Here is a 22774-nt window from a genome sequence, read left to right as displayed (position 1 = left end):
CCAATGAATGAACGTTGAGCAGGAAACAACGGAGGCGTCGCGGGAGGCGGTATAGACGAGGTTCCGGAACATGCCGTTCCGGCTCAGCGGTTTCCCTGTGGCTACCTTCCAATGCCCCTGGCCACTCCCACCCAAGTTCTCAAACCACACGGCGGAGACAGACAGGGCTCAGGGGCTGGCGGGAGCGAACCCTGCCAGCCCCCGCCGGGAGTCCCGGGTCTGTTTCCAGCCGCACTGTGTTGAGGCCTCGTGCCCACCGTGGCGCCTCCGGAGAGCCCCGGCCCCGCTTTGTTTACGGTTCCGCGGGAAGTGGTATTCTGTGCCGGGCTCCGCGCCCCTCCCCCCGACACTGAAGGCGCTGCACTTGCCTCCAGATCCCCAGCGTCTGGAACAGTGCCTGGCTCAGAGTAGGCGCTCCATAAACATTTGTTAAATGAATGGCAGGGAGGGAGGAAGGAAGGGCAGGAGGCTGAGTTTCCGGCATTCTACCCTCTCACAGGCGGGAGCCGATGCTCCCCCGTCCTCCCTCTGACTACTGGAGCCGCACGGCTGCCCTCCCCACCCCGCCTCCCCCGCCCCCACCCCGCCCCCCCACCGCCAAGGCCGATGGCCTCGCCACCCACCTGGACGGCTGCCACGGCCCAGCCCTGGGTGGATCTCTTCCCGGCGCGTTCCGAGCCTTCTTTCAAGGACTTTTTCTCTCTCCCCTGTGCCTCCAACTCCAAAACTGCCTCCTGTGCCTGACTCCGGGGCCTTCCGTGCACGCCAGCCTCGTCCCCCCTGCCGTCATCCCCACTAAGCACCTCTGGTCGCCCCTTGCCTCCGCGCCTCCTCACCCTTGACCCCTCCCTCTCCACCGCACCCCGCCCGAGGACGGAGTGGGGCTCGGGGCTGGGAAGACGTAGGTTGAAGACCCACTTCAGCCACCTCTACTGGTTGTGGGAAGGTCACCGATGCCACCTGACTTGTCTGACTTCTCGTCTGCGAAATGGGGGCAATAAGGCCTCCCAGGAGCAGACGCTCTGGAAATGGCGCCGAACCGCGCAAGCCAGCCAGCCTTCCCCAACTCACGCTGACCCCTTCCGGGCAGACTCCGGCTTGCGTTTTCATCCCCACGAGGCTCCCCTCCACCCCAACCTTCCCAGCTGGACTGTTTCCTCAAGTTCCTGCCCGCGAGGCCCGCGCTTGGCAGCTCATCAACTCCCGATGAGTGAGCAAATCAACAACGGAAAAACTCGCCACGGCGTGGACGCTGTGCAGAGAGCACCCGGAAACCTCAGAGAGGGCGCTGTGGCCGGCACGCGGCACCGCCACGGAGCCCGAGACCCGCGGCCACCCCGCGAAGCGACAGCCTCACAGAGGAACCGGCCTGCCTCCTAGAACAGTCTGCCCGACACACCAGGTGGATGGGAGGGTCTCACTGGGCGCCAAGGGCCTGACCTTCCGGGGGCATCCGAATGCCCACGGCGGTCGCACACTGGCCCTCCGCTCCGCACCAGGGGGACGAGCACAGACACGTGCTCTCACGTGCTCGGTTCCCAGGAGACGGGGAGGGATGCTTGGGGACGGCGCTGGTGGCGCAACAAATGTTTACGGAGCACCTACTCTGAGCCAGGCACTGTTCCAGACGCTGGGGATCTGGTAGCAAGCGCAGAAGCCGGGCTCACCTCCCAAGTCCTGGCCCTTCCGGAAACCGCTTCGGATTCCCAGCAGCAGATCCACAGGCTGGACCGCCGCGTGCTGCTCACGAGGAGTCCGCACCCACAGCGGGGAGCGACGTGTGCCCCCGTTTAGAACGAGAGGCCCAACAAAGCCCCCAGTGACACCTCCACGGCCCGAAGGGGACGCGTGCAGACAAGGTAGCCTGGGCAGAGCGCGACGGCACAGAGCAAGCACCGGTCACGGGCCCCACGCCCGTGACGTGGTACCATGACAGGCGTCCGATCAAACAGGCCGGTCTCACGGTCTCCGGTGGGGATTAGGGTTCAGGGCCCCCTCGGCCACGACGCTGATCCCAACTCACAAACACCTACTTCCCCAGACCCGCTGGGGGCAGGTCCCGCCTCGGCCTCTGCAGAGGCAGATCCAAAATTAACTGAGCCCCGTCTGGCTCCTCCGGGGCAGGCAGCGTGAAGGCAGGCGCCTTATAAACAGGGCGCCGGCACCCCCCCCCCCCAACCTCCTTCTGCACAGCTGATTTGCAGCGAAAAAAGACTCTCTTCCGCCGCGGAGGGGAGGGGGGCGGAGTCTGCTCAGGCCACTGTCCCCCAGGGTCCCAAACCCCCACGTCTGAAAACCTGGTTCCATCTGCTGTTAAGCAACCAGAGGGTCTCAAAGGACAAGTGTGAACTTGGGTGTGGAAAGCTCCAGAAGCTACACAGTGCGAGCGCTGGAGCGGAGAGGACCGTCCACGTCTGCTGCGTTTCCAAAGGGGTTAGCGCAGAGGCCTCACGGTGACCCGCGTGGCCGGACTAATTACCAATGTTATCAGGCAGATGACAGACGCGCCCCGAGCTTCCTCTGTGTGACAGACTCCGCTCGCTGCAAACACCCTCAAGTTCAGGCCCGTGCCTGCCGTTTTCCGCAGTGCCCTGTTCTGCCACAAGACCGCTCCCGGTCCCCCCCAACTCCACTCGCCTGCCAGCCCGGCCAGGCCGGCGCTGTCCCCCAAGCACCAGCCCGGCGGCCCCAGGAGGGCACCTCCCCCCTGGAACGCGGCACACAGAACCGGTACAAACGCCTCCCCGGCAGAGGCACAGAAAACAACACGTCTTCCTTCCCCGCTCGGATCGCAGAGGCCAAAGAGAAAACCGCCGCTTACCTTCATCGCCGGTGCCGCCGGGGAGCTCCAACCGAGGGGCCCCTGGCGGGCCAGCCCTTGGCCGGCGCACACCAGGGTCCCACACTCCACGCAGGCGCCGATGATCAGCTGCCGCCCATCGTCCACCAGCAGGCTGTGGCTCGCTCGCAGGGTGTAGAGGAACAGCGGCAGCCGGGCGACCCGCACGGCCCTCAGCCCAAGACACCGCTCCTTCTCCTGCTGGCAGAAGAAGCACACGAACGTCTCCACCCGGTACTGTCGAGACCAGGCGCTGACGGTGTGCTGGGAGCCGCGGGCCTCGTGCTGCAGCCACTGGCCCAGCAGGTCGTGGTAGCACAGCACGCAGGTGGCCACCAGGCCGGTGGAGTCCGCGGGCCTGGCGCGTGGGGCCGGCGGGTAGACGGTGAGGAACGGGAAGAAGGGCTCCTTTTCGCCCAGGCGGCCCGAGGGGTTCACGTTGAGCTGGAACTCCTTCCCGGGGCCCAGCTCGGCCCCGCAGACGTAGCAGACGGAGGCCGGGCTGCCCGGGGCCGACGCGGGCGGCTCGGAGAGGGCGGGGTCCGAGGCGGAGAAGGCCTGGTGGTACCTGCCCAGGAAGCCCTGCACGGAGGTGATAAGTTCGTCGTTGTGGCAGGTCCGGTACAGGGCCCACACGTCCTCCAGGACGCTGAAGCACTTGGGGCAGCTCCGGACCTCGCAGCGCTTGTTGGGGCCCCGGGCGTTGGGGGGGCGGGGCAGGAGGCTGAGGAAGGGGAAATGCATGGAGCCCCTGGGGGTGCCGTTCAGGATCCTGGAGGCCACGGCCCGGGCGTCCTGGGTACAATCCTCCCCGCAGAGATAGCAGGCCTCCGGCAGGGCCCCGGCGGGCGGGCCCTCCTCCCTGGGGGGCCGGCGGCCCTTGGAGGCCATGCCCGGGGCATGGCTGTTCAGGGGCACCACGTACAGTCGCTGCAGGACGGGCACGTTGGCCAGCTCGAAGCTTTGCCACTGCTGCATGAGCGAGGAGAAGCAGCAGGGGCACACCAGGGTGCTGCCGCCCTCGCTGATGGGCTGTGCCCCCGGAGGGGGGCTGTGCAGCCACAAGAAGGGGAAGAAGGGCGCCTGAGCCAACTTTTCCTGCTTCTGCACGTGGATCTGGTGCCGCGAGGCCGGGGCCAGCGGCGACCCGCAGATGTAGCAGCAGAGGCCCTCTGCTGGCGCGGCCCGGCTCTCCGGGGAAGCCCAGGGGCCGGCGCCTCCGTTCTCCTTCTCTTTGGCGCCGGGCAGGGGCTCCTCCTCGCTGGTGATGTTGATGTCACTGTCCTCGGACATGCAGTAGCTCCCGCGGGCCTCCCCGGGCGGCCTGCTCTCCGGAGGAGTCCCGGCGGCCGTGCCCGGAGGCACTCCTTTGGCGCCGTCCGCGGGGGCCGCCTGGACCGGGGGGCCTTGCCAAGGGTCCTGAACGCCCCTCAGGACGCTGGCCCGGGCCTCGGGGACCCAGTGCCTCCCGGCCGTCTTCCGCCGGCGCCTCGTGCCGGCCTTGGGCTCCCCGTCCCCGCGCGGCTTCGAGGGGACGCCCTCCTCCTCCTCCTCCTCCGCGTCGCCCTGTCCCGGAGGGGGTCCCGGCGCCGGCCTCCACTCCTGGCAGCGGCCCGCGCGAGGCCCGGGCCCGGGGGGGCCGCGCGCCGCCCCCGCCGCCGCCGCCGCCGCCGGCGCCCCGTCCCGGCGGGGACTGGCGGCGTCGCGCGCGGCCGGCTCGGGCTCGGAGAGGGGGTCGGTGTCCGACAGCTCCGACAGCTCGGAGTCCCGCGTCTCGTCGCCGGCCGCGCCGCCCAGCGCGTAGGCGACGTTCCACTCGCGGGGGCCCCCGGCGGCCCCGCGGCGCCCGGCCGCGCCCGCGTCGCACTGGTGCGGCCGCTTCAGCCAGTACATGCGCTTGTCCACCGGCGTGCGGGCGCGCTCGAACGCGGCCCACTGCTCGCCCAGGAAGCAGCGGCACACGGCGCACACCAGCACGCAGCCGTCGGCCGGGCACAGCTCGCGCGCGCCGGGCGCCGGCTCCTGCTGCTGCAGGAACGGGAAGAAGGGCTGGGCCGCGGCGCCCGCGCCCGCCGCCGCCGCCGCCGCCGCCGCCGCCACCGGCTGCCTCACCTGCAGCTTCAGCTCCTTGCCGCGCCCGATGCCGCCGCCGCAGATGAAGCAGGAGAGCGGCGCGCCCCCCCCGCCCCCGCCGCCGCCGCCGCCGCCCGCCGCCGCCGCCGCCGCCCGCTCGCCCACGGCTGCCATGAGCCGCTGCTTGCGGGAGAGCGGCGCCGGCCGCCCGCTCATGGCCGCGCCGCGTCCGCCCGTGCGCCCGCGCCCCCCGGGGCCGCCCTCAGCGCCCGCCGCCCACGCCGCCCACGCCGCGCCCGACGTGGGGCATGAGCGCGCCGCGAAGTTTGGCGGCGGGCGGCCGGCGCGGGCGCGGGCGCGGGCGCACGGCCGCTCGCGGGGGCGCCCCCCCCGGCCTGCCGAGCCCCCGGCGGCGCCGCGGCGAGCGCGCCCGGAACGCAGCGGCAGCGGCGGCGGCGGCGGCGGCGGCAGCGGCGGCGGCGGCGGCGGCGGGCCCCGGGCGGCTGGAGCGGCGGCCGCATGTGCGAGCTCCGGCGCCTGCCAAAGCGTGGGGTCATTTAATTGGGGAGGAGGGGGGCGGGGCGGCGCGGAGGGCGGCGGGGGAGGGGCGGGGGGCGGGCGCGCGGCGGGCGGGGAGGCCCTCCCCCGCGCGCCCGCCCCGCCTCCCCGGCGCTCCCTCCCCCCGCCGCCCGGACTGCGCACAATGGCCCGGCGGCTCCGCGGTCGGGGCCGTGTCCGGCGGGGGCCCGCGCGCCGAGGATCCCGCCCCGGGCAGGGGCCCGCGCTCTCTCTCTCCGTCTCGCTCTCGCTCTCGCCCTCGCTCCCCCCCCCGCCCCCCCGACCCGGACAGCGGTTAAGTAAAGGGCGAGCGGGGCGCGCGGGAGGAGCCCGGTGAGGACGCGGCCGGCGCCGAGACTCCGAGGAGCCCCGTGGGGGGGGAGGGGGGCGGGGGGGAGAGTGGCTCTCGGGAGGGGCGGCTCGGGGCGCCGCGGCCCCCTCCCCGTTTCAAAGCGGCGGGGGTGGGGGTGGGGGGGCGAAGGAGGGCCGTTGGCGGCCCTGCGCCGCCCCGGGTTGGGGCACCTTTCGGGGTCCAGTGCGCCGAATGTGGAGAGGGAACAGGAGCGGTTCCCTGGCTCCTGGGGCGTGGTGGCGAAGGCGCCGTCAGGGGGCCGGAGTCCTTAACCTGCCACACAGCTCTCCCCACCGCTGCCCCGCGGCCACTGCAGCCCCACCGGCAGCACAGAAAGGGTCCTGCGTGTCTCGGCGCTGTGTGTTCCAGAGCAAGTGACTCAACAACTCTGGGCCCTTTCTTCCTCCTAATGACTAGGAGCTCTGGCAGGGGACCGACTGCGTGCCAGGGGCCATGCTAAGCACTTTCTACACATCAGCCCAGTGCCTGCCCCCAGTAACTAACTCTGGGTTGAGTGCTGACATCTGCCCATTTCACAGATGGGGAAAAAAGAGGCACTGGGGGTTTAAGTTACTCTTCCGGAGTGGCGGGAGGGATTCAGCCCCAGGCAGTGGACTCCAAGCCCCACGCCAGGCCAACATGTCGTCCCGTGGCCGGGCCCCTTCTGTCCTCCCCACCGCCCTGGCTCAGGCTGGGAGGCCCTTGTGCGAATCCGGGCCTCGCTGGGCCTCCTCTTCCCGTCTACGAAATGACATCTCTTCCAGCTTCAAGAGTCTCTGAGTCTCTGACTTCAGAGCAGTTGACAGTGAGCTGCCCCTGCCTGCCAGCTGGAACCCAGAGTGAGCCTGGGGACAAAGGTGCCAGGTGGGCCCTCTGCCCTCCGGGGCACTGGCACGTAAATAAACCTAGGCTTCCCCCTTGGCATGGGGGGGGGGGGGCGCACGCATTATAAATCAGCAGAACAAGGGCGAGGGGCCGCCTCCTGGGAACCCCTGGAGCGTATTCCAGGGGTCACAGTCTAGGAGTTAAGAAAAAAATCATCACCACCACCAACACCGCCAGAAACCCAGTACTGCAGCTCCTCACCCAGACCCAGAAAAGAGCTGCGTCGGCAAAAACTGTCCCCAAGGAATGCTGGGGCAGGGCAAGGGTTTCTCCCTGCTTCTGGCATTTTGGTGGCAGGAGGGAACCGATGAGGAAACGCTAAGGGGCAAGGTCCACTCCTTGGGCCCCTAGCACAACCCTCGAGCCCCACACAGACCGGTGAAACCGTGCCCCTTTGGAAATGCAGATCCCCGTGGGGTTACCCGTGAACCCCTTAAGCTCGTGCTTCCTCCCTCCTCAAAATGCCTCCATGGGTTCTCTTTGTGCTACTGCTGCTCACCTTTGCGGCCTTGGCTGCCGCGTCTTCCCCCAAAGGCTTCCCTGCCTTCAGCATCCCAAGCAGGTCCCCCGCGCTATTCCCTGTCTCAACTCCCTGGCAAAGGAATTTGCTGATGGTTCTATTTATTTTTCTGTCCAACTCTTCCCTGAGCTGCAGCCTGGGTCCGCCCCCGCCCCGCCCCGGGCCCTGCACCCCCGGGGCAGCAACCAGGTCTGGCTTGCTCGCTGGTCACATATCTGGGGCCTCACTCAGGGCCCGGGTCCCGTGCACTGGGGTCCCGATCCTCCCGTCCCTCTTCGGTCTGTGTGAGCGTCAGACGAACCTCTTAGCGCCCCAGGCCTCAGTTTCCTGCTCTGCACAGTGCGGTGGTGACCCTTACCAGATTTGTGTGTGTGTGCCCATGAACTGAGGCAGGGTGATGCCCTGGGCACAGAGGCCTGGCACGTTGGGAGTGAGAATGTGTGCGTGTGGCCCCTTTGAGGCTCCGTGTGAGGGAGGAGGGCCACGGGGGTCAACAGGACAAAATGAGGGAGGTGGGAGTTTTCTTGGCTAAGCTGGTCTTTAAGCGGAACTTCCCGAGCATGTGCCTTCTGTGTGTGTGTGTGTGTGTGTGTGTGTGTCAAGAGGACCCGGGGTGAGAGGAGGGAGGCATCCAGCTGGATGTTTTTGTTTCCCTCAATGACCAGTGACTCAGGAAAGTCCCCTGGCACGCATCTCAGCAACCAGGAAGCAGGTGACCACAGATCAGAGGGAAAAGGCAGGTGATGATGGTTGGCTATCTGTGGGTGGGTGACCGAGGAGTGGAGCCGTTGGCACGGTGTGACAGTTACTCGTTGTATGGCCTTGGTCTGCGACTTCGCCTCTCTGAGCCTCAGTTTCCCCATCTGCAAAACAGGGATAACAAAGTGGCTTGTCCCGGAGGGCTGCGAGGGGGGTGAACTGGGACAATCCAGGTGAAACACGCTCTCCACGGCCCCGGAAATAACTGTGTTTGGACACATTGGTGGAATGTTAGTCTCACCGGGACCTGTGCCTTACAGACGTAAACTCACCAAATTTGTGCGACAGGCCTGTGAGGTAGGTTGTCCCGTACCCCCAGTTTACGGGCGAGGAGACAGAGACGCAGGGAAGACAAGTCGAGGCCCGAGGTCGCACAGCCTGGTGCAGCTGAGCTAGAGCCCAGGCACCTTGTAGCTCCCTGGCTGTTAGCTAAGAAGACGAGCTCTGTCCTGAGTCCAAAGATGCTGGTGGGTCGGGGCAGGGATGGCCTCCGGTGCCTCATGTGTGCTCCCCGTTTCACACCCAGGGCAACTGAGGCCCTGATGGGTCCCCGTCTGGACGCAAACAGGCGGGACAAGTGCCAGAAGATGAGACGCGTCGAGGCCCCCTTGTGTTAACCTCACTTGGGAGCCACAGCCTCCCGGCCCCAGCAGAGCCACGTCCCTGCTCCCCGCTCTGAGCACATGGCCTCCCTGCAGCTGGAAAGAGGGTCCCCATCTCCCCCCGGGCCCCGTGAACCACTGCCCGCACTCCCCATCTTCCTTCCTAGGGCGTGGGGGGCGGGGGGCTTGCAAGCAGCGACAGGTGCTCAAGGGCAGAGCCGGTCCTGCGGACGGACAGACGGCGAGAAAGCGCCCCACCTTGGTTCTGAAGGAGACCAGAAGGCAGGCAGCTTGGAACGTCTGGGCGCATCTCAGATTCGCAGCTTCCTGTGGGGTTGTCTTGGCCCAGAAACCACAGGAATCTGCCCTCACCCTGCCGGCGAGGCGACTTTCCAGGCTCTGCGCACTTATCGCACGTTATTGTGTGCATCTGCCTCCGGGCCTGCTGTTCCCACTGGGGCAGAACCCGAGTGGCTTCCCCTGTGCTGTGGCACGGTGTCACAAGGCCAGGGACGTGGCTGGGGCTCCATCGGCGCTTGACCTTCGGATGCTAAAACCTCACCAGGCCTTCCAAGTTCCAGAATTGCCCGGCCGCTCCTGCCGGCTGCCAGTGTCCCGCTCCCCCCGCGGGGGCCGGCAATGGAGGCCGAGTCCGTTCCAGGCGCCCAGCCTCCCCCCTTCTCCCCGGGGCCTTTGCCCTTTGGGTCCTCCCTCGAAACTGCATGTGTGTGTTTCAAGCACCCCTCCCAGGGCCGTTTCCTTCTGCAGGCTGGCCTGTCTTGGCTATTTCGGAGGCTGTGTTTGGCCTCTGGCTCACTGGGGACCAGGAAAACAAAATTTATCATCTGACTGCCCTGGTTTTTTTGTTTTTTTTTTTTTCCTTCTTTCTCCTCCCCCCACCCCCCCAAGAATGAAGCAAGCACTTTTCTGCCATTCTCAGAAAGAGCTTTAAACATGGCAGGCCACCGGCAGAAGTCTGTCCTCCTCAGACGGAAGGAATGCAACCATTAACAATAAAAAAAAATCCCCGGGATTTATGGGGGCCTCGGGCTTATGAGCCGTTTCACACCCGTTAGCTCACATGACATAGCAGTGGGGGGGGGGGCGGGGGGAGGAAGAGCGGGAATCGTCCTCTCCCTTTGAGACACAGGGACACTGAGGCCCAGAGGCACAGGCCCTCATAGTGAGATTTCCTTGCACTTTCGACGCGGGCCAGTTTGTTCCGTGTAAACATTAAAAACGCACAGCATGTTGGGTGACCCTGTCTTAGCGCCCCTTTTTTTCTAATACAAGAGCTTTGGGGAGTGGAGGGGGCAGGGCGACCTTCCCGTCGCGGGGGCCCGAGACCCCCGTGCAGATCGCTTCGTTAAAAACCAAAGTAAACACTGCCCGCATTCTCCAGTGAGGCGCCCGTGTGTGGGGGTGCACGTCCCAAGAGCAGAATCGGGTGCCCTTTAAAGCCTCGCGTGGTTCCCGTCCACCAGGAAAAAGAATCCGGAAGCAAACAGCCCAGTCTCCCCTTGGGTGACACCATCCCCCCCGACCCCCTCCGTCTCGAAACCCAAGGCTGTTGCCAGGAACTCCCGGGGCCTCGTAAAACCCCTTTGATGAACGATCGCCAGGCTGGCCCCGCGGCTGGGGATGCGGGGACAAACACTCCACATAAATCTCGAGTGAACTCAGATGCTCCCGGGCTGCTGGGTTCTCTGCAGACCCCTGGTCTGCTGCACAGAATCCGCAGCAATCATTTATGTGGTTAGCTGCCAGCCTTCCAGGTCAGGGAGGTTTCCCCGAGAAGGTAGGGCACGGGGAGGGGGGGGGGGGGAGGGCTGGGAACAGAAGGGCTGGGAACAGACGAGCCGCCTCAGGGGTGCGTGGCTTGCGGGAGGCGCTCACGCCAACCGGCCCGTGTCCCCCAGGGTGCCACGCCGGCCGCTGAGGTGTGCTGCATTCCAGGCTGACTCCACGAGCCGGTGCAGCCTCCGTGACAGGCTAGAAAACAGGCACTCTTGTCACCCGATTGTACTGATGCAGACACTGAGGCTTAGCACGTCCCCAAGGTCACAGGGCTGGGAAGTGGCCTTGGAGTCTTGCTCTCATCCGCGCTGCCGTGTGCCCAGCTCCTGGCCGGCCATCCCCGATCCTCTGCAATAAAGGCACCCTTGTCCCTCGCCGGGTGCCGCCAGAGAGGCTAACGGCCAGCGCTTCCTGGACGCCTTCGGGTCCTGTCTATGGCTCCGCCGGGGGCCCCACCCAGCCCGGCTCCCTCACCCTCAGGCCCGGAACACTCGGGGGGCTGCGGCAGGTCCTGGGCGCCGGCTAACGGGGGGCGGGGGCTGGCGGCCAGCAGCGACAGATTCTTTCCAGCTGCTCTGAGTCACCGAAGGCCGGCCCGCCAGCCCGCCTGCCCTGGTCTTTCACTTCTGTGGTCGGCTGGTGCCGGGCGCACGATGGGGACGAGAAGCGAGGCCGACGCACGCGTCTAGTCCTAACCCGGGGGGCTTGTTTCTAAACACCTCTCGCTGCCGCGCGGCCCTGAAAAGCGTGCATCACCGTGTGGGGACGGCTTGCGGGAGGTTCACAAACCGAGCACATCTGTGTTACCAGCACCCAGAAAGAAGGCAGGTCCAGCCTCCCAGGAGCCCCCCCCCCCCAGCTTGTGTCCCTTCCGGGCCCCGCCCACCACCAAGGGTAAAGACCCACGGCCAGAGCCCCGGGCGTCCTGGCTTCCAACGCCACACCGGTTTGTCACTTTTTTAGCAGCTTTATTGCGACGTGACTCTCACGCCACACAATCCCCCCGCTCAGTGGCTTTCAGCACGTTGACGTGTGTACCACCACGGCCACCTTCGGAACGTTTTCACCACCCCCCGGAGAAACTCCGGACCCTTTATCCATCACCTCCCGCCCACCCCAGCCCCCTGGCAACCCCTACCCGGCTGTGTCCCTGTGGGTTTGCCTGCCCGGAACGTTTCGAGTTAAGCGGAATTGTCTACTCTGTGGTCCTTTGTGCCCGACTTCTCTCACTTAGCGTAAGGTTTTCAGGGTTCACCCATGTGGAGGCATGTGTTGGTACAGACTGTCTTTGTACCTTATATAAATAGAAGTATGTCATATGTCCTCTTTGAGTCTGGCTTTGGGCTCTGTATTATGTCTGTGAAACCCTTGTCTGCTTTCTCCTGGAGGCGTACGGGATTCTTCTCTTCTCTTTCTTTCTTTTCTTTTGTTTGCTATATAGTATTCCGTCGGGGACGATGCCGTAACTGATCCGTTCCGCTCTCTTTCTAAGTTTATTTGTTTTGAGAGAAAAAGGGGTGGGGGAGGGGCAGAGAGAGAGAGAGAGAGACACAGAGAGAGAGAGACTCCCGAACGGGCCCCGTGCTGTCAGCACAGAGTGGGACGCGGGGCTCGATCCCACAGGCCGTGAGATCGCGGCCTGAGCCAACATCAAGAGTCAGACGCTCAACCGACCGAGCACCCCGGCCGCCCGTCACCCGTTACCGCTCTAGACAGAGCTTTCGGCTAGGTGCTGTCTCAGGCTGACACGAACAGAGCTTCTCTGAACGTTCTGGCCCACGCCTTTTGTCGAACACTCATACTGTGTCTCTGGGCGCACGAGTGCGGGCCCCAGGGCGTTTGTGCGTACCGAGATGTCAGAAACCGCGTTCGGGGTGGCTTACGGCACACCCGGGGCTCCCTGGCTCCCCCCCCCCCACCCCCGCTCTCAGCCGCCCACTCGCCAGCCCGACCCCGTGTGCCGTCTCCCCACCCAGCAACCCCCACGAAGCCCACACGGGCCGCAAAGGACAAGGGCCCGGGGGTCGGTGTTTTCCTTGGGCTGTGTTAGCACGTGTGGTTTCTCGGACCCGGCTCTGAAACTGTATTCCTTTCAGAGGCCAGAAATACTCCGGCATGGCTTGCTCTAAAAGGGGAAACACATTTTAAAATTCCAATCTGCCCAGGTCTTAGAATGATTTAGAACATTCCAGCTGTCGAGAGGACGGCGCTCACCAGGAACAGTGACTTACAGTCCCCGGTTCCCACTGGGAGTCCTGACTCCACTCCCCCCGGGATGCAAAGCGTATTTCGGGGGGTGGGGCGGGCTGGGCTAGGGTTATTCCCACTTCGTACATGAGGAGAGTGAGGCCCAGAGGCGCGGAGCCACTTGCCCGAGATCACACAGCTTCTAAGGGACAGATCTGGAACCAGAGCTGGGGAATGACGGCACCCGCTTCCCCAAACTGCCGTGGGGCGACCGGGGCCCCTCTGAATACAGACGCACCGCCCCCGCGGAAGGTACGGGAGGGACCGTCTGTTTCTCCCCGGCTGCTCCCCGAATGGCTCCTGCCTTGAAGAAGTATGTATTTTCGGAAAGCTGAGGCTTGGGACCTTCTCCAGCCCACCCCCTCTATTTAACAGGTGGAGGGGCCGAGGCCCGGGGACCTGGCTCTTTCCAGGCCGCACGCACGCGGCGTCGGGGGGGGACCTCTCAGCTGAAAGCTCTTCCAAGCCCTCGGGAAAGGTGGGTTTATGGTTTCGAGGCCAAGGTGCCCTTGTCCAGGAGCTCTAGTATTCCTTCCTGACCCCAGGCCTTGCTCGGGACCCCGGGGCTCGGCTCCCGTGAGGACCGGCCCTGGCCTCACGAGAGAACCAGAGCAAGTCTGATGCTCTGGGCGGTCTCCCGAGGCTCCGGGCTCGCCCCCCGAAGGGGCGCAGGTGGGGGGCAGGCAGGAGGCCGGGATCAGGCCCCGGGGGTCCCGCGGCAACTCGGGCTGGGCACCCTGACGTGCCTTCCAGAAAGACTATCTCTCTGTGGGGCCACCCGCGACCCTGCACGGCCATTAATATTTATCGGGCCTGAAAGCCGAGCCACTGGAGAGGGGAAAACGGCCATGAACAGGTGGCGTGGTGGCTGGCACCCCGGCCCGGGCTGTGGGCAGCTGGGGGGGCTTAGCGGAGGGGAAGGGGGCGGGTGAGGCGGGCTGAGCGGGAGGCCACTTCCGGGGGCAAAGATCTAAGAGCAAGGCAAACACATGGTCAAGGAAGAGAACATCGCATTATAGGAAGCGGCCGGGTGCATGCGGCCAGAGGGTGGGGAGGAGTCGGGGTGGGGGGGCCCTGGCTCGGGGTGGAAGCCGAGGTTGGGGGAGGGGCAGCAGAGGCCTCCCCCCTGCTCCCCCTCTGTGGGCGCCTCACATCTGCTCTCCTCTCCGCTGGAGCCCGCGTGATCTTTTCAAAAGTGCAAATCCGGCCGCGGCCTCCCTCCTACGTAAAACCTCCTTCTCAGGTTTCATGGCTCTCAGGTGGTCAGACCCCCTCTTTGCCGGAGCCTGAGCAGGTCCCCCGGAGACCCGAGGACTCTGCTTGGCCACTTCCGCCCTCCCGGTGCTTTGGCCTTTCTAGGAGGCACGACGCGCTTGGCCTCACAGGGCCTTTGCACGTGCTGTCGCGGTTGTCGGGAAGGGGAACTTGCTTCCCTCCCCTCTGTGCCTGTTTAATTCCTGCCTGTGCCAGACGTAAGGCGTTCCTCACCCTTCTCCTGCTCTGCGGGCAGGCCCTGCAAACTCCATACCCCAGCTTCCCCCGCCGTGTGACTACCCGCTAGGTTCAGCCAATGGAGGCCCTGGAGGGAGACCCAGGGACGGACAGAGAGAGAGGCCGGGTATTTCTTCCTTTCTCTTCTTCTCTCCTCTCTCCCCTCTCCACGTCTCTCCCTCTCTGCTTCGGGCAGTGTCTCCAGAAAGGGCATATTTCTGCTGTGGCTCCAGTAACACTCCTCTCTGTCCCTCCAGCCTGGGCGGGGAGTGGGGAGGTGACAGCAGCTCTCTGTGGTTCCTAATCTCCTGCTCCTCTTACAACGGGCTTATCACTTTTGTAACCAGGTCCCTTCATTTAATTCCCTCTTCTGAGCCACCTGGGGCGGGTGTCCTTTTCCTGATGGTGCCCGGTTCATCTTTGGGTTCCTGAGGGAGGGTCTAGACCTCACGGGAGCCCTCTCTGGTCCTCAGGCCTGGCTCGGGAACCGCTGGGATATGCTAGGTGATTTCTTTTCCTTCTGGGCACTTCGTGCCGTTCGCAGTTGTGAATTCATGAGTGTGGTTATTCGATTCACATCTGTCTCCCCCCACCCACCCCCCAAATTTGCAAGCTCCGTGAGAGTAAGAGCCAGACATTTGTTGTTGTTCAACACTGTATCTCTAGCACCAGAACCTAGCATAATGCCCAGCACTGACGGGGCACTCAGTAAGCATTTGCTGAAGAATGCACAGATGGATGGATGGATGGATGGACGGATGGATGGATGAGGAGAGATGTGAGGAATTCATCCAATCAGAATCACTTATTCTAGGTGAATCTTTTTTTTCCCCCTTTCTCATAAGGTCACTAGATAGACCGCTTGGAGAAACTCATCATTCATTCATTCGTTCAACTATGGTTTATTGAGCACCTACTGGGTACCAGGATGAATGAATGGATGCGTGCATGGGTGGATGGATGGTTGGATGGATGGATAGATGGATAGATGGATGGATGCATGGATGGATGGATGGATGGATGGATGGAAGGAAAGAAGAGGGATAATGGATGGGTAGGTGGTTGGCTGATGGATGATGGATGGATGGATGGAAAGAGGAAGGATGGATGGATGGACAGATGGAAGGAAAGAAGAGGGATAATGGATGGTTGGCTAGCTGGTTGGCTGATGGATGGATGGATGGAAAGAGGAAGGAAGGATGGATGGATGGATGGACAGATGGAAGGAAAGAAGAGGGATTATGGCTGGTTGGCCGGCTGGTTGGCTGGCTGGCTGGCTGATGGGTGGATGAATGGATAGATGGATGGATGGAAAGAAGATGGATGGATGGAAGGAAAAATAGGGGATGATGGATGGGTGAGTAGCTGACTGGATGGATGGATGGATGGATGGACAGAGGGAAGGAAAGAGGAGGGATGACGGATAGATGAGTTGCGGGTGGGAGGAAGGAAGAATTTACTCCTAGAAAAAAAAGGAAAGCAGCAAGGGAAGACGGACAGGCTGCATTAAGATAAAAGATACAACTATTCTTTTGAGGAGAAGCACAGGGAGGGGGGTGGCTGTGCTCACATGGGACCTTTGTCCTGTGTCCCTGAAATATGCAAGAAGGCCAGGCTCCGAGAAGGGAGTGGGCAGGAGAGGTAGCTTCTGAACTGAGCTCTGTGACCCAAAATTAATGGCTTGGGTCTGAAGAGCCCATTCCCAGCCATGACTTTGAGGCCAACAGGGTGTGGCCGGTAGTCCCCGGGCTGCTCCAGAGACTTGGGGCTCCTGAACCGGCGGTGTCTACATGCATCTGGCAGCAGGATGCAGAGGCAAAAACTGAGACAAAACAGAGACCTTGGAGCCCCCGGGCCCCCATTATCATGGACAGCATTTCCCTTGACCCCAGTCTCCGGGGCGCAGGGCAGAAAGTCTCCAGCTTGAAGAGCCCCAGGATCGCCACGAGTCTGCTTGGCAAGCTGATGCCTGGAGTATCCGGGGACCCCCGAGGCAGGGGGCACGGACCACAGTTCGAAAAACACAGATATCAGGGGCACCTGGGCGGCTCAGTCAGTTAAGCGTCCAACTCTTGATTTGTGGCTCAGGTCATGGTCTTGAGGTTCACGCGTTCGAGCCCCGTGCCGAGCTCTCTGCTGACAGCATAAAGGCTGCTTGGGATTCTCTCTCTCTCTCTCTCTCTCTCTCTCTCGCTCTCTCTCTCACTGACCCTCCTCCACTCACTCTTTCTCAAAAATAAACTTTTAAAAGAAAAACAGGTTTACACGTTTTGTTTTGTTTTGTTTTTAAAAGAAAGAAAAACACTGATATCACTGGGTCTCAGATCGTATCAGGAAAGAGCGGGAGGGAGGCAGGGGGGCAGTACGTGCTTGAACTTGGTAGCCAACGATCGGGGTTCAACTCTGACCCCCTGAGCCTCCGTGTTTCCACCTGTGAACAGGGCACAGTGCCCTCTCTCGGTGTTGACGTGACTACTACATACAAAACACCAGCAGAGAGGGTTCCACACCCAGCAAATGTCCAGCTCCCAACACATCCACCCAGTTAAAACCCAAGAGCACACCTCCGTGACACCAGACGAGTTCCGGAATTCACAATTCCGCGGCTAACCCCGCACAGTGTTACTGCACGCCTCAGTGGGGTCCGACACGACACCTTGAACCAAACTCACGGATATTTCTACAGCAAAACATGTGAATCTTCGCGCCGAGGCAGGGAAACTGAGGCTATAAACGGCCTCACGTCAGTTCGGGGCAGATCTCTGTGACCGATCGGGTTCCGCGCAAACTTCGTCTCTCGAGCTTTTGCGATTTGGGCATTTCCGATGAGGGACTGGGTCCCGGGTCAAGACACAGGCGTCCCAAATGATTGCCACGGTAGCCTCGCTGTTGATGGAGAGGATTACACCGATACTGTGCAAGCAAAAGCTTGGAAAACACGATCTGCACGTCCACGGAAAGAAGACAAGACACCGAGAGTCGATGTACCTGCCAGGGGGGTGGCTTCCTTCTACAGGTGGTGGTTTCCTTCTTTTTGTTTACAGGTGTTTTGTATTTTCATTCTACCATGAACTGTGCATATATATTGGTTTGTGATTTTTTTTTTTAAATAATAGGAGCTTCAAATCTTTAAAAAAATTTTGATGTTTATTTTTGAGACAGACATAGTGAGAGCAGGGGAGGAGCAGAGAGAGGGAGACACAGAATCCGAAGCGGGCTCTGGGCTCCGAGCTGTCAGCACAGAGCCCGACGCGGGGCTCGAACCCACAAACCGTGAGATCATGACCCGAGCTGAAGTCGGACGCTTAACTGATGGAGGCCCCCAGGCGCCCTGGGAGCCTCAAATCTTTAAATGCCCACAGACTTGGTGACATTTCACTCTGGGGGGGCAGTGGTGGGCCAGGGGTGTGGGGAGACTCAGGAGCAGATGGGCACACGGGCCCGCTCGGGTCTCCTCTGGGGGTGACCCAAGCCCCCTTGGCTTTGTTCGCCTGAGTTTCGCTTTCCCTCCAGCCTCTGAGGAGATGCTGGCTTCCCCACCAGCGCAGGCCTGCAGGCTGCAGGGGTGCACGGAGCCCAGGGAGGAGGAGAGACAGGCCGAGAGGCAGGCGGGAGGGTGGAGGTGGGGGCAGGCGGCAGAGGGGCCACTGGGTGGGAGCTGCTGTGCCACAGCCACCCCTCCGACAGGTGGCCTGCCATCTGTTCCGACTCCCCACCCAAGCCACGTGTCCAGCCCTCTTGAGTTTAACTTTGGCTGCGCACGCGGCCTGAGTTCATACAGCCAGAAAAAGAACTCGCTGAGCGCGGGCCGGGCAGAGGACGGATCGCGGGTCGCTTGTCCCCTAGGAGCGAGGCTAAAAATGACCAGGGACCTTGGAAAGTCCCCGTGCTCAGGCCCTGACCTGCAGTTCTCCGCACTGCGTTCCCCGAGTTTAGCCTAAAAGCTTTTCAGAGCTGGGCGCACCCGTCGTTTACCTGACAGACACTGAAAGGCAGGCCCAGAGAGGCAAAGGGGATCACACAGCTTAACATCGGTCAATTCGCTCATTGATTCCCCGTTTATCAACTGGGCTCCCTGCCGGCTACAGAAATAAGGCCTCGGGGAGCCGATAAATCCAGCGGGGAGACGCCATATAGACAGCAAAATTTAACAGAGTTCCCTAGCCCTGCCCCTGAACACCCGAGAGAGTGAAACTCTCTGAGCCTCAACGTCCCCACTTCTCAGAGCGGTGGTATGAAAGGTCACCGCCCTGGGGGCTACGGGCTGGTCCTTTCACTCAGCTTCCGCATCACAGACTTTTATTTTATTCTTGGGACAACCTTGTGCGGGGTCACGATCATCGGCCCTTTGCAGATGGGGGAAGGGACACGCCAAGGGTTTTGCCAGCAGGCGCGGGGCAAGCCCAGACACAGACCCGAGTCCCTTGGATCCCCAGCTGCCCCACCTCGACCCTCTGAGGGGCCCCTCCTCCTTCCTCTCTGAATCTGCCTCCACCCTGGAAGGGAACATGTTGGAACCTGTCACCAGGGCAGGGCCCAGCTGTCACCCTCCCAGCTGCTGGGACCCTGGTGTGTGGCCGCCAGGGCCAGGCCGCCGGGGGACGCCGGGGGGGGGGGGGGGGGCGGGGAACGCATGCAGCTTCTGACCCACCCGAGGCAGGGAGGGAGGCTGGGCAGGAGCCACAGTTACAGCGTTCTACCCTGTGCTACTCTCTGCCCCCTCGCAGGCCCCTTCCTCCAGGCAGCCAGCCCGGCCTGACCCCTTGCTTCCCGCCAGGCCACGTACCTCCCCCACACTGGACCAAGGGACGCGCAGAGAGCCCTTGGTGGGGGCTTCCGGGTGGGAACTGCCTGCCTGGAAGGAACCCCAGGAGCCTGACACCGAGCCCGGGATGCACGGCGGCTCGTCAGTGCGTGCTGATTCTCACAAGTCTCCGTTGCAAGAGTGCTTCGTGAGGAGGCACTGAGAGCCCTGAGCTCGTGCCTGCCCTCCGGCCCTCCCATCAAAGGGCAGGTGCTCCTGGCACAGCACTGCCCTTGCCAGGCAGGATGGTCGGTGGGGAATGATTGGCTGACGTTTACTGCGGACATCTGTGCGGCCACGGGCTGTGGTCTCAGCCTCCCTGGGAGACGACGACCTTGAACCTGGAGACAAACAGTAACTGACACAGGCCGAGAATTCAGGTCGGTCACCTCCGAAGCTACGTCTGGCCCGCTGGGCTCTGTCTTTTTGAGTAGATAGCTATTCTGGGCGGGCTGGTGGCTCTGGAGTCCGGTTCGGCCAGCCCTGCCCGGGTTGGCGGGGGGGAGCCTCTGACCTCTGGGGTCCTGCCAGTGGCCTCAATCCTCAAAGCTGTTGGGGGCTCCCCAGCAGCTCATCCAGACAGGGGCCAAGAAGGGGAGTATGGTGGGCACTCGACTGGGAAGGTCCCATGAGGGGACAAGGGAGGCCGGAGGCTGCACCAAGGGGTGGGGCCCGGGCCTGGACACCCCCTCCCAAAGGGCCCCAGGACACGCAGAGTGGGAGCCCTTGAAACGGACTCAGGGCCTTCCCTCCAGTGCTCAGGGCCCTGGAAACACAGGGAGAGGGAAAGGCAGCCAGCTGCAGGGGGGCGGGGAGCGGGAGGGCCCGTCCCGGGAAAGGCCTGCCTGCCAGGCCCTGGCCTCCCTGGGCCGAATGCCTCTTCCCACCGGCCCACAGGCGCCAGAGCCGGCCTGGGAAGGAGCCGCGCCAGGTCAGGGCAGGCCCGTCCCCTCCTTCGGGTCCCCGCCCTGAGAAGGGCTTTCTTCCCACCAGAGCCAGAAGCAGACAGAGACACCAGAGAGAGGCAGAGACAGAGAGCTACAGAGAGAGACAGAGCTACAGAGAGACAGAAACAGACACCAGAGAGAGACAGTCAGGGAAAGGCAGACACTCATCAAAGACCGAGGCAGAGAGAGAGAGAGAACAGAAACAAAGAGACAGTAGGAGGTACAGAAACAAAACGAGACAGATACAGAGACAGAGATGGATAGAAACAGAGAGAGACAGAGACATCCAAAGACAGACGTGGGTGCACAGACAGACAAAACGACCTCACCTACATGGTAAAACACAGAGTCAGAGATACAGACACAGGGAGAGACACACACACACACACACACACACACACACACACACGGCGACCCAGCACCTCCCCGACAGAGACCTGTCCACGGCCCTTGCCAGCCTGTCACCCGCATCACCTCGAATCGGCCCCTTGTTGGGGGAGCAGCTGGTGTAGACCCTGGGGCCGTCCCGGGGGCGGTGACCCGAGACTGCGGGTGCCCCGGCCGCCCAGACCGTCCCCGACATCAGCGTTGTACGTTCTGACCCACACTTGCTCGGGCCGATTCCTTGCACGTCAGAACCCCGGCTCTGCCTTCGCCCGCTGACAGACCCGGGTCAACGGACAGCACCTCTCGGAGCCTCAGTTTCCTCCTTTCCAGGTGGAGAGGGGGTGGCCGTGGACCCGCCAGGGGGAAGTGATGCGCCTCAGCAGGTGCCACCGGGCTGACCGCCCCGCCGTGCGGACATGTCTACACCACCAGCATGAAGAATGCCGGGGGTCAGGCCCCCAGGGTCCAGACGGAGGCCTGGCCACCGGTCCCAGGGAGGGTGCGGCCTCGGGCCCGGGTTCTACATGGAGCCTCCGGGTCTGGGCTCTACGCTCCATCCAGGGTATATCAGGGGGGTCACAAGCCTCGGGCAGAAGGACCTCCTACGTGCCGGCCCCGCGGGCTCAGCTTGGGGCAGACTCAGACTCCGGGCAGAATAGAGGGGCTCAGCCTGCCCCGTCCGGAGAACGGGGACCAGAGTGGGGCCAGGAAGGACTGTGGGTGTGGGGGCAGGGACACAGAGCTGCTTTTCTTGAGCCGATTCTACGGAGGCGCGGTGTATTCGCTAAGACGGGTCCGTTTCAAGTAAGTTCAGGGGCGCCTGGGGGGCCCAGTCAGTCAAGCGCTGACACTTGATTTCGGCTCGGGTCATGACCTCACGCTTTGTGAATTCCAGCCCCACACCCGGCTCCGAGCTGGCAGTGCGGAGCCTGCTCGGGATTCTCTCTCTCTCTCTCTCTCTCTCTCTCTCTCAAAATAAATAAACTTAAAAAAATAAGTCAAGGCTGACACCCGTATACACCTGTGTGGCCGCCGCCCCCATCCAAACGACACTTCCGTCACCCCCGAAATCTTGCCTGGTGCCCCTCCCCGGCCCCTGAAAAGCACTGATCTGCTCTCTGTCACTGCACGTCTGGCTTTTCGAGAACTTCGTACAAACGGAGCCACCCGCACTCTCGGGTCTGGGTTCCTTCACTCCGCGTCGGGTTTCTGAGATCGTTCCGAGGCCCCGGGGGACTCTGTCACCCCTCCCTCTCTGTGGAGGGCCAGGACCCTGCCCCACGAGGAGCACGGCACGCTCGCCCTGTCCCTGCACATCTGACCTGTTTCCGGTGTGGCTTACCAGCTCTTGGTGTCCACACGCGCTCTCGTTTCTCTCGGGTGAAGGTCTCGGGGGGGAATTTCTGGGTCACGGGCAGGTGTGGCCCTTAGGCCAATAGCGGGTTTGGTTGCGGTTTCCAATTGTCTTTAAAATGGGGGTGAAAAAGTGGAAACAACTCAGACGCCCCCAAGCAGGCGGATGGATAAACAAAACGGAGTCTATCCACACGGCGGAGCATTATTCGGCGGTAAAAAGGTGCGAAGTCCTAACACCCACTACGGCGTGGCCGGACGGCACAAACACCCCGCTGAGCGACGGAAGCCGGACACACAGGGAGCGCCGTGGGGGACTCCATCGGCATGAACTGTCCAGAACTGGCAAATCCTTAGAGCCAGAAAGCAGACCGCGGTGGCCGGGAGTTGGGGAGGGGGCGGGGGTGAGTGCTGCTGGGCACAGGGTCTCCTTTCCGGGTGATGGAATGTTCTGGAATTAGGTACAGAGGTGGTTGCCCAAGCCGGAGAATGCCCCACAGGCCACAGAATCGCGCATATTAAAACGGTGAAGGGGCCCCTGGGTGGCCCCGTCCGTTAAGCTTCCGACTTTGGCTCAGGTCACGTTCTCACGGTTCGTGGGTTCGAGCCCCGCGTCGGGCTCTGTGCTGACAGCTCAGAATCTACAGCCCACTTGGGATTTTGTGCGTGTGTGTGTGTGTGTGTGTGTGTGTGTCTCTCTCTCTCTCTCTGCCCCTCCCCAGCTGGCACACTCTCTCTCTCAAAAATAAATAAACATTTAAAAAAATAAAATACAATAAAATGGTTACAATAGTGAATTTTAGATGATGTGAATTTTGCCCCAACTTTCAAAAGGGGAGAAAATCTGGCAGGAATAACGCCTTCTTCACAGAAGAAGGTGGGGAGGGTGAACAAGATGGCCCACAGAAGCACTGAGCGCAGGGCTGGGCACCCAGTGCCCAGGATAAAGGACTGAGATGTTCAGGGCTCTTGTCTGCTTATTCCCAGGAATGGCTCTCTCCCCCGGGCCTGGAACACAGTAGGTACTCAACCAACCGCCTGGCACGTAGTAGGTGCTCAACCAACATTTGTTAATCCCGAGTAGCTAGCTTTCTGACCACGATCTCCCCAGGCCCTCAGGCCAATCCCTGCCAGGAAAAAATGGTAATGAGCGTGTTTAT

At 62.6% G+C, this 22774-nt stretch overlaps 1 protein-coding gene and 2 long non-coding RNA genes across 9 annotated transcripts in view; 1 reads left to right on the top strand and 2 right to left on the bottom strand.

The window, feature by feature from the left end:
* The window catches only part of GSE1 (Gse1 coiled-coil protein), a 388172-nt gene extending 382869 nt beyond the window's left edge, over window positions 1-5303 (bottom strand). For 3 of the 5 annotated variants that reach the window (XM_078439120.2, XM_078439121.2, XM_078439124.2), the window contains exon 1: window positions 2822-5301. In XM_078439120.2, coding sequence (XP_078295246.2) covers window positions 2822-5128 — 2307 coding nt within the window. In that variant the 5' untranslated portion in view covers window positions 5129-5301. Of the gene's footprint in view, window positions 1-2821 lie in introns of all 5 variants that reach the window. The other 2 variants (XM_078439123.2, XM_078439122.2) reach the window with 1 other exon arrangement.
* A 591-nt stretch (window positions 5304-5894) lies between these two features.
* On the top strand, window positions 5895-11222 carry LOC132690058 (uncharacterized). Of its 3 annotated transcripts, none has more exons than XR_013552593.2 (4): window positions 5895-6317; window positions 6587-6686; window positions 7893-8283; window positions 8513-11221. It is a non-coding gene; the product is annotated as an uncharacterized LOC132690058 (long non-coding RNA). The 3 variants fall into 3 exon arrangements; XR_013552594.2 differs by having other exon boundaries at window positions 5898-6317; window positions 7893-7963; window positions 8513-11220; XR_013552592.2 differs by having other exon boundaries at window positions 5897-6317; window positions 7893-11222.
* Window positions 8011-22774, bottom strand: part of LOC132677190 (uncharacterized) — a 59734-nt gene continuing 44970 nt past the window's right edge. The window contains exon 4 of the long non-coding RNA XR_013552596.2: window positions 8011-8090. This is a non-coding gene — a long non-coding RNA (uncharacterized LOC132677190). The remainder of the gene's footprint in view (window positions 8091-22774) is intronic.

The sequence above is a fragment of the Panthera onca genome, chromosome E2 (assembly GCF_046562875.1).
Source record: "Panthera onca isolate mPanOnc1 chromosome E2, mPanOnc1 haplotype 2, whole genome shotgun sequence".
In the NCBI taxonomy this organism is placed as follows: domain Eukaryota; kingdom Metazoa; phylum Chordata; class Mammalia; order Carnivora; family Felidae; genus Panthera; species Panthera onca.
Note: the sequence above shows the minus strand (reverse complement) of the source record. Positions and strands in the feature narration are given on the sequence as shown.